The sequence below is a fragment of the Helianthus annuus genome, chromosome 17, assembly GCF_002127325.2.
Source record: "Helianthus annuus cultivar XRQ/B chromosome 17, HanXRQr2.0-SUNRISE, whole genome shotgun sequence".
Classification (NCBI taxonomy): domain Eukaryota; kingdom Viridiplantae; phylum Streptophyta; class Magnoliopsida; order Asterales; family Asteraceae; genus Helianthus; species Helianthus annuus.
Window position 1 is genome coordinate 10,547,825 of NC_035449.2, and position 10,785 is coordinate 10,558,609.

Sequence of the window (10,785 nt, forward strand, 5' to 3'; positions counted from 1 at the left end):
GGTGCATATTAGATTCGAACCGGTGAATATGCGCGTTGAACACACGTTTCTACCAACGCAACAGTTTGCTCATTCTAGATCTATTATTTAAACGGCGTGATTTTAGTAGACATGTCAGTACGTTATCCGGAGGTAGCCTTTGTTAGTTTTTGCAGTTATATATAATATAATAAAATGAAATGAAAGGGTGTGAGTAAAATGAAATAAAAGGTGTGACTTTTAAATAAATGAAACATAACCCAAGTTAGTAATTGTATAAGGGTATAATTAGAATTTGAAGGAATTGGATTTGGAATTTAAACATTTCAATTGGAACTGGAATCTCAACTCCATTTTTGATGTGTTTGGTTGTCAAATGAGTTGGAATCCATCACACCCGCACCCACCACCCCGGTTCGGGTCAAAACAGTTCGGGTTGAAACGGTTTGCGTCGAAACAATTCAGGTCGAAAAGATTCCCGTCAAAGCAGTTCGGTTCTAAACGATTCCATCGAAATAGTTCGCCATTGAAATAGAAAACATACATCCACTGGTATGAATCAACAAATGAAACGACCAAACGAAAATCTGTTGCTGCTTGCATAAATCATAATTCTAATTCAAATACAAAACTGATATGCTGCTGCTACTAAAAATTTCGGATCGGGATGTTACATTAACCTCAAGTATTATACAATTGAGTTCTAAGAATACTGTAAAACACATGATACATCCATATGACAATTTTTGTAATTAATTAATCATCAGCCACAATGACTAATCTGATAGGACTGTGATTAGCTGCAAACTCTAAAAGATGGTGTAAATCCGCATCACAAGCAAGGAGTATCAGGTCATTGTCTTCATCCCTGTATTTTAAACGAGGCCTTCTAGTTTTTAACTTAATCCTTCGTGCCACTTCGTGTTCCAGTTCCAAAAGACCCGATGAAGTAGGGAACTGGAACTTTATCATATCTTCATTAAAAGTTGCCTTCACTGTCACCATCTTTATATTTGAGATATTGGTCACAGTCTGTTTTGGGGATGCATGAACAAGAGTAGATTCTACAACACACGAATACGGGTTTATAATGTTTATTGTATATTTGGGTTTTGTTGTGCTCTCACTCACAGCAGGGTGATCACCACTACGTAATGTATTCCTCATTGAATTCTTATTTTTCCACCGTCTCAACAGCACGAACAGACGTGCTGCTTGGTATATAAAATCTGATTTAGAAGGAAGATAGCTATGCCTGCCACAACTCCACCACTTGCCTGAAACTCCATGGCTTTTTATTGAACAACTCCACCTCTTAACCCTTACCATCAGGAACACAACAAAAGCAAAACGAAAACGTTTATTTGAATGCCATTGCACGTTTTGCTTCGTCCATGCTTTTGGTGACGGTTTTAAGTCGGTAGTATGAACAGTTTTTTTGCTGTGCTTTGGCAATGGCCAACTTGGCATATCATGCTCTCGACAAAAACGCTTCAAAGTAGACCGACTAACTGAAAAAGAGAACAAATTGGGCCGACTGTTATCATAACAAATAAAATGACAAAAGGACGTACTACAAAAAAAAAAAAAAAAAAAAAAAAATACATTAATAAGTAAGAGGACTTGCCTCCAAGGCTCTTGGCAGCTTCATCTATTGGTTTTTCAACGTATTTTTCGACTGCCTCCATTGTTAGAGAGTCTATTTTACGCTTCCTACCTTGTTTTAAACGGTTGTTTTTTTCTCCTGCATCAGTAATGTTATCGCTCGTTTTTTGCATACTCACACTGGGATAGGAAATCATCTCGTTTTTTCTTGCACCAACTACATTAATGTTGTTTTCTGTGCCAGTGATAATATGACTGAATTTATCAGGGTGAATTTGTTTGGGTGGGCATTGGTTCGGTACGTTTGCAGAAGACTCGGTTTTATTAGCTATATTTACCATGGTTGACTCTGAATCTGATGTAACGGTCTCGAATTTGTCATTCTTTGTTGTTGTGATTGATGATATCTGGATAGTATGAGCGTCTATGCTTAAAGATCTAGCGATGTTTGTAGGTGGTCCCACAACTTGTATACGTGAACTGTCACCTAGTTCAAATCCAGAAGCTATTTCAATCTTCTGTTTCAATGTTTGCATCAAGTTCAGTACGCCTCCGCATTCTTTGATGTCTGGCGGTAGAAAGAACTCCAACACATAATCATTGGCTTCAACACTATGCAAGAAGATTGCGAAGCAGCTGGTCAAACCGTTCATGCGTGCATGGTGGACCAAAGGGTACTCTTCTTCACCGAGTTTGGTTACGTCTCCACAAAAACATGAACCATGGGATAACAACGCCTTGCCAACATAGCCACGGGACCCGTCCAGGTGTCGTTCTCTACACACTTTCGAGAAAGGCCACACGCCCAGGTCTTGAACATGAAAAGGTAGAGCGGCTCTTGACATGCAGACTTTGCCAACACATCTAGTGTCAAAACTACCACAGCTCTTCTGTATAACCTTTTCATGGGAAACAAAACTACTGTGTTCAGACACAGCCCATGTCTGAGCAAGAGGTAAACCGTGGATGTCACACGCCGTTTTCAGAATCCCATAGATTTTATCGGAATCATTTTTCCTGCGTTCATTAAGAACCTGTACATAAAACACATTGCATGACATAAGCATTCCGACCCATATGATGATTTAATTGAAAAAAAACTTGCACAAAGTACCAAACTTTCACAAAGACCCAACTCACATTTAAGGCAGGACAACCAAATGCTTGTGTGGTTCTCAGATCTACTGTCTGCAAAATAACAGTTTACGAATGAGGAAAGCCTAAACAAGAATACAACCAAAAATATGATTCACCTCGAACACCAACGACGTAACAATCTGCCATGACGCAAATGGGCTTTCTAGGAACTGAGTTGGCGTTGGTTTGGTTACCTTTAGAACACTCACGAACAGTTCGTTAAAATGAACGAGGGAGGGCTCTGTGGCGAAGCATTGGTCACCAAGGCAGATAGCGACTGAGAATAAATGAGGGTTGTCTTATCTTTATTTTTTTTTTCTAGTGAGACATGAGAAGGGTAATACTGTCATTTTAACATAATCAGGCATGTTTCATAAACAGTTATGACCAAAGTTAAAAACAAACTTAATAAGATACACAAACATGGATGAGTTAATGACTTAATGGGATAATAGCAGGATGTGTGGCTACACAAATATGGATGTAATTTGGTAGTAGAATTAGAGTGTGTGAGTTTCTGTTCTAAAACATACACAAACATGGATGAGTTAATAGGATAATATCGTAAATTACAAATTGTGTCTTATCGTGTTTAACAGATCTCTGATGACGCAAATAACACAAGTATTAAACATGAAATACAACTCGTTTAACTATTTTATATCTCATGTCAATAACACAGTTATATGTTTTATGTACCCAAGAAGAAATGATGGATCCTAGCCTCCTAGTTATATTTATTTTTAAAAAAGGAAAAAATCACGTAGTGTACTTTTCAGTAAATAAGTCTAATCGTGTCACTAAATATGGGAGGAAAGATGGAAACCTCAAGTGCGTTGTGAAGTTGTTGAACCTCATAAGCATAACTCGTGTACTTCGAAGACGTCAAGAGCTCAAGCACACCAACACATAACGGTGCATTTGAATCAAAAACCGGTAAAGCCAAATACCCATGGAGATTGCAACGAATCGCACACTCTTGTTGCAGAAAATGTTTTGGCATGTAATTAGTTACGTCAGGTGTCCACTCTGGCAATCCCCGTCTGAATACTCGAGCTGTAGGACTACAGTCCTCTTCTTCATGATCCTTATCCACAACAAAAGATCTCCCCTCAGAATCCCGCCGATACAAACTAAGCCCTGCATCATGTACACCAACACCAAATGGTTGACCTAGAGTTGTAAGTATTTGGTGCTTCCCAAACTCATGAGGCCCCCAAAACTGGACCAGAACATGTTGCTCCCGGAACGTTACGACCTTTAATGCAGCCTCTATCTTGTCCTGTATTTTCTTATTATGTGGGTCAATATTAGCAGCTCCAAGTTCCAAACCTGTAGTTTAGACAAACCACATCTCATAAAGCATAAATAAAAGAAGAAACAACAATAAGAAAGTCGCGATGTAAACTTGTGAGTTCGATCTGATGGGTGACTAGAAATGTGATCAGCAAGAAAGACATACCGATGGTAGTTGAGCTAGATCGATCTTCATTTCCAGAAACCCAAAGCGAGTTCAGGTATCTCGACTCACCAGAAAACATAAGTCTTTGTGGTTCTGCATAGATCTCTCCCCTCGGCATGTCTGGCATCCCAACCGCACCAAAATTCTGAACCTAATGTCTACCTTCTGAAAGTTCAAACTTGGGCAGATTTGTATAGAAACTTTAGACTTGTCCCACCTGTATATCGTGTCATGTAGCACCCAAAATGCACTAATTATTAAAATTATTTAGTTGACTGTTTATGTTAATTTTCTAAGATTTTGAACCTACCTCTCTCTAGAGGTCAGGTCACCATATAATAAACTCCTTATATAAACTGGCCCTAGTTTCAAGAACCCCTTCACATGACTAAAGGTTCATCTTTTCAATAACTCCACTAGGTATTAGAAAATGTTAGTGATATTAATAATTATATGACACGATTGTTTTAATAACTCCACTAGGTATTAGAAAATGTTAATGATATTAATTTATATGACACAAAATGTTTTTTTTATCCAGTACATTTTTAAATAATTCCATTTGTAACGAAAAAATAATACTATAGTCTATACAGATCTGTTTTTGTTTGCCACAAGAAATAATTAACTAATCTTTCTCATTTTTGTTTTGTTATATTATATTTTTCATACTGTTTGTTTTGTTATATTATTTTTCTCATACTGTCTAAATTTATTTTGTATTTGTGTAGCTTTTGTAGATTATTTTATTTAATATTTATATGATCTAAGGTTTGTTATAGATAATGGTGTATTTAACTTTTATTATATATTTTAAGCTGCTCATTTATATAGAAAGGTAAAAAATTCGCGATTCCCCAAAAAGTTAAATAAACGCATTCCATGATTGACGGACAAATTTATGATGCCAACTAAAGTTTTGTTTTGAAATAAACAATGTTTTCAAACTAGGTTAGGGACAAAAAAAATCATGTATATTAAAATTAATATATGAAATACAAAAGATAATCTAAACAAACATACGTATTTAAGGAGAGTGAAATGACAAGTAATTTCACCTCTATCTTTGTAAATAAAGAGGTTGTTCTCGATGAGATTTACAACTCAACAAACCGTTTTTAAGTACAAAATAAAAATAAGAGTGTATACTAGTGGTAGAAGAGAAAGAAAAAGGAATGCATGAAAAACAGGGGCGGCTATGAGGGTGTGCGGGGAGGACTTTCGCACAGGGTCCGTGATTTTGAGGGGCACGTGTTTTTTTAACTGATATATATGGTAATAAATAGAAATCGAATCAAACAATATACATAAAATGATCTTTGGTGCAGTGGCGCGTGTTTTTTGGTTACTTCTTTGGGCCCGGTGAGACCCGGGTTCGAGTCCCTTGGTTCCCTTCTTTTTTATTGAGTTTCATTTAACAGTTTCCAATAATTGCACAACTGATCCCTGCACTTAAAACTTCTAAAGAATTACCAAATTAGTACCTTCAATTAGGAAATTAGTTTAATCTAAAACTTATAACTAGGTTAGTTATTTCTTTTGTAATTATTAACGGGACTAACAAGTTTCATTCATAAAATTAATATTTTAAACCCGAAAAAAACTAGTTATAGTAGTTTCTAAATACGCGACATCTAATATAAATAAAAAAGTTCGTTTAGGATCCGGTTTTCAAAACGGATGGGTATCGGAGATCCGTTTTTGGCGGATGTTACACATTGTTTATCGAATAATACGATTTTGTTATTTTCGTAAATGCCTTGTTTATCGTTAAGATATAAGGGCACATTTTTTTAACCTGAATAGGGTACATGAATTTTCAGAGACGCCACTGATGAAAAAGAATCTCAAAACACCTATAAAGTACCTAACACCAACACCCATGAAGAAATCCTAACGAAAAAGGTAGGACTAGTCATTACACAATACAAAGCTAAGAAAAATCAGTATTATCACAGATTATGTCTTCAAAGAGGCACAAGTTTACCAAATCATGCTTAATCTGTTCATTTCATTTCATGTGAGGTTGGGTCTGACACATGTTTTAAACACCGGTTCAAACTGGCCGGTAGTACGGTTAAACCGTCTGGTAGAATCGGTTAAACCGTCTCCATGTTTCTTATAAATGTTGTCGTCTACCTACTCTTCATATGCCTAAACTATCTCCATTTACTTTCTCTTATCTTTAATTCCTTATTTGATCCAACCTGGTATGCAAACACATACACATCAGCATCCTCAACTTTGCTACATCTAGCTAGCTTTCGTGCTTGGGTCTTTTTTATGGCACAACAATCGGTTGTATATAATATAGGTGGGCAAACTACATCTCTATAGAATTTCCCTTTTATCCTAGTTGGGAACATCTTTTTAAATATATATGACTCATGTTACTTTTCTCATTTGTACAAACTTGCTTAAATGCGATGAGCTATATCACTTTCAATATCCTTGATACATACGTACCCCACCCAAAATAATTCCCAATCCTGTTATTAGTTCCTGCTCAACTCAAATCACTCCATAAAATTCGCAAGGTACAAAAGGTTGGGGGTATTAATAGCCGTTTAATTAGGATTAATATTCGTAGAAAGTTTCTTTTTTATTTCAGTCGTTTGGAAATATTCTTTGTCCGAGTTTTATGTATGTGGGCTCTGCTTTGTCCGAGTTTTACATACAATTCATCATATGTTCCGAGTTTTACATACAATTCATCATCCCCGAATCACCAGGGCTCAGAGTTTTACTCAAAATATTAACTCCGAGCTATTTTCCGACTTTTGAAGTGTCTGAGTTTTTATGAACTGATGTTCCGAAGTTTAATATTGGTTCTCTGATGTTCCGTGTTTTGAGTCTTACTTCCTTGTCCGAATTTTAAATGTTCTGAGTTTTACTTCCGCGTTCTAGAAGCTTAAGCAGATGCCCGAATGCTAGTGTCGAGTGCTTCGGTAGCCACTCATTGCATAGTAATGGTGACACGGAAGCAAGCAGATTGTCTATCGTCTTGATTTCCCCCTGTGAATAGGCCATGAAAACTATCGCTAATTCGTCTAATGATTTTGCACGACACCAGAACGCTAAGTTTGTTGAAACACTACAAGCTTTTTGGTATTGGTGCAACAGGGGCGAAGTGGTTTTTTTCTCTTTAGTTAAGTCCGAGTTTCAACCATGTTCGAATTTTATTATTATTTCCGGGTTTTCGGTGGCGCACGGTGTGAACAATGAGATAGTGATGGTGGTTTAGTGTTGGTGAACGACGATGGGTTAATCAGCCAACCGCCTCATGTTTATGACGAATTTAGGATGTCGAGATTCAAGATTCTATTGCGTCGGCTTGTTACAACCGGTGACGGGAGTTGCTGGAATACGGTTTCCGGACAGGGAGGTCACCGGTTGCCATGGAAGGTGACGCAAGGTGGGATGGCAGAAGATGGTGGCGGCTGACTTTGGATGTTTTGTCAGCTAGGGTTTGCTTGTCTTGCATGAGCCTTTGGTTGTGTGTTGAGCCCAATGATTGCATGATGATTATTCTATCCCATCGATTTTTATGGTGTTCATGTCGGTCGGTAGATGGCCGGATTTGTTCCGATGTATCTCCGGTGATACATGTTGGCCGGGATAATCAATTGCGGATAGGGTTTGTCAAAGGAAATGAGTGCATGGGCTTATTAATGATTGGGCCGCATGATTATTATGGATTACAGTGATTAAGCAATGATGAAGAGAATAAGACTTGCTTGGATTTTTGTATAGTTTACAAAGAAAAAGGGGGAGTAAAAATTTTGAAATTCTTATTTTCTTTGTAAACCAAAAGCTCGTGGTGCTACATCGAAACAAGTTCATGTTTACTATCTTTGAGAATAACTTAGTGTTAATCTTACCGGTGGCGAAGTGTTTATAACATGAAGCAAGTTAGAGCTAGTGTATGATTGAGTTTTGTCAAGTTTTGTTCGAGGTTCAATCAAGTGTTGACGTGATGAAGCAAATTGTTCGTTTGGCAACTAGTTGAAGGTCATGCCTTTATCGTATGCCGGTTAGAGTAGAGAAGATTAGTTTTCTTGGTACCTCTTCCAAGTGGGTGACTGATCGGATTCTCGAAATAGGGGTTCTTACATTGAGGGGGAGATCAGAGACGAAAGTCAACGGGTAATTGGTGGAATTTGTGAAGATACGAGATTGGATCTTGAAGATTCGAGATGAAATGATTTCAGACACTCGGTTGAAGACTCTGATCAAGATGGTGGATGTACTTTTACAAAGTTCAGTTTGTTATTAACTTATCGAACTGAGCTTCATGTCTTTGTGAAGTTTGAAGTGTTCAAGGTTGGGCATTGGAAATCCAATGTTTCTTTCTGCTACCGGTTAGGTTTGAAGATTAATGTATCGAGCGATATTCTTACATGTGGTTGTAGGTTGGTTCGCGTTAACTTGATTCGGGAGTAGTTTGAGGGGGAGGATCTACAGTGTTTGATGTTGGATTCTTCGGGTTTCTCAAAGCGGCCTTAAGTGATCGTCAGCAAGTCTTTAATTAGAAGGGTTGAAGATCGTTGTGCTCTACCTAAAAGATCAAGTCTCAGCTTAAGTTGAAAGCATGCATGATATCATCAGTCAAGGGGGAGTCTGTAAGTGCAGTATCCGGTGATTGAAGATTATCGATGCCACACAGAACTGATGCAACTGTTAAGGGGGAGACTGTAAGTGCAGTTCCTGCCGGGTAACTGTCGCTTATCAGTTCTGGTCAACCAAAGCAGAAGTCCAAGTTATAGTCAACCATAACGAAGAATTCAAGACCACATGAAGACCATGCATTGATCAAGGGGGAGTTGTTAATGCACTTTGGGTGAAAAGTGCATGCCTTCCAATTGTTAGGGTCTTTATTGTACATGTCTTGAAAGTTAGTCCAAGGTTTATCCTTGGACAACTTGTCCAAGTTTTAGGAGAACTTTTGTCTGAGTTTTATGTTTAGGGCAAAAGTCAGAGTTTTTGGTGTAGAATTGGTTTGTCCGAGGTTTAGTCCCTAGCCTATATATATGTGTGTATTGTGTAGATTAGGGAACTCTTGAAGCTTTGTGCACCTATCCCACTCGTTCATCCTCCTGGTGTGAATTCTAGAGAGAGAGAGAGAGACTATGTGTTAGTGAGAGAAAGCTAGGGTTTAGATCTTTGTGATCTAAACCAGCTTGTAGATGATGTATACTCCTTTGGTTTGTGTAATCTGTGATGACTGATTCATCAATAAAGAGATTCATCTTCTACATATTTCTATCTTGTTCTTCATATTTTGTTCTTCATGTCTTGAATCAAGTGCAATGTTTGATGTTCGTCATCGATCCGGTGCTTTCACAACAATGGATCAATTCATTCAACAAGATCCGTTCGGATCAGACCAGGATAAATGGGATTGGTTTGGCCTCTCGCTCAGAATTAACCCGCCGCCGACAGATGTTGTTAGGATCGGAGGCTGTCATGATTGTGTTTGTTTGTAAGAATTTGACAAATTAATGAGAATAAAACAATGTGAAGTGCAGCGGAAATGAAAACAAACTTTGTAAACACAATCAAAGAAGAGAATAGTTTGATAAACACATCCTTTCTCATTAAGTCGAATGATTGAATTACAAAGCAAATGATTACAAACATGCTTACAATACTAAGCTCCCCCTCAGCCTGATACCCCAAGGTTGGTTGCACAAGATAAAAGGATTAGACTGGAGAAGAAGAATCCACTCAGCCAATCAAATGTAACAGTACAGGGTACTGTTACATTTATAGGCAAACCAAACTACTGAGGCATCTCAGCTGACGTCACCATGATAGTGACATCTAACAACCTAACAACCTATAAGCATTGTTCTATACAAACTACTGATGTTTAACAACTGATTATAAGTAAAATACAAAACAAGAGATAACTACTGCTTCAACGTTCCGCTGTTGTAGCCTGAGCACTGATGTTGAGCATCAGTGCTTTCTTCAAAGGTGATCAGTCTTTGAATGAGCAGTGCTTGTGTCTTCAGCAGTACTTAGGAAACGACAGTAGATAGAGCAACAGTGTTTGTCTTCAGCAGTCTTTAGAGTTTCATCAGTGTTTGGTTCATCAGTTGTTATAGTGAGCAGTACTTAAGATCCATCAACTGTTAGATTACCACTGTCAAGGGGAAAGCAAAGTGTAAACAGCTGCTTATTCTGAGTCCACTGTGGTGATCCGGTTTTGGCTTTCATTATCTGTTCCTCTGGTAGGGTTCAAGTCCAACAATCTCCCCCTGGAACAGATAATGCCAAAACCTTTCATTATTCTGGACCTTTATTTCTCATCAGTAGTTCCTGAGCTTGCCTTTTAAATTCTTCTTCAAAATTCTTGGAACTTGTGTTATCTTCATCCCTACATAGTGTAAGTTCAAGGAGATCCTGCAAATCTTCAACACTAAGGCCTAGTGCTTCTTTCCTTGATATGTACTTCACTTCACCGTTGGATCTGAACAAGGTCAGTACGTGGGTCTTTTGATCAGACATCCACTTTAGTACTTTTAATCCAGACGGGTTTCTTGGGAGAGAGTTATTTCTTGATGCGTTTGGAGATATTGGCCTTGAAAACACTTGCA

The 10,785-nt window shown here is 37.9% G+C and overlaps 1 protein-coding gene across 1 annotated transcript; it reads right to left on the reverse strand.

The window, feature by feature from the left end:
• Window positions 1–557: 557 nt before the first annotated feature.
• Window positions 558–4,419, reverse strand: LOC110872071 (protein NLP7). The gene is made up of 5 exons (XM_022120838.2): window positions 4,184–4,419; window positions 3,548–4,053; window positions 2,725–2,772; window positions 1,607–2,618; window positions 558–1,490 (listed from the first exon to the last, which is right to left on the reverse strand). Exons 1-5 carry the CDS (start codon window positions 4,308–4,310, stop codon window positions 736–738), a joined length of 2,448 nt encoding a protein of 815 aa, XP_021976530.1. The 5' UTR covers window positions 4,311–4,419; the 3' UTR covers window positions 558–735.
• Between the last annotated feature and the right edge of the window lie 6,366 nt (window positions 4,420–10,785).

Coding starts and splice junctions, on each gene's coding strand:
- LOC110872071 (XM_022120838.2), bottom strand. CDS start 4,310: ATGCCAGACATGCCGAGGGGAGAGATCTATGCAGAACCACAAAGACTT. Junction 4,054..4,183: donor ATCTAGCTCAACTACCATCG/GTATGTCTTTCT, acceptor TCTAAACTACAG/GTTTGGAACTTGGAGCTGCT. Junction 1,491..1,606: donor AGCTGCCAAGAGCCTTGGAG/GCAAGTCCTCTT, acceptor TCTCTTTTTCAG/TTAGTCGGTCTACTTTGAAG.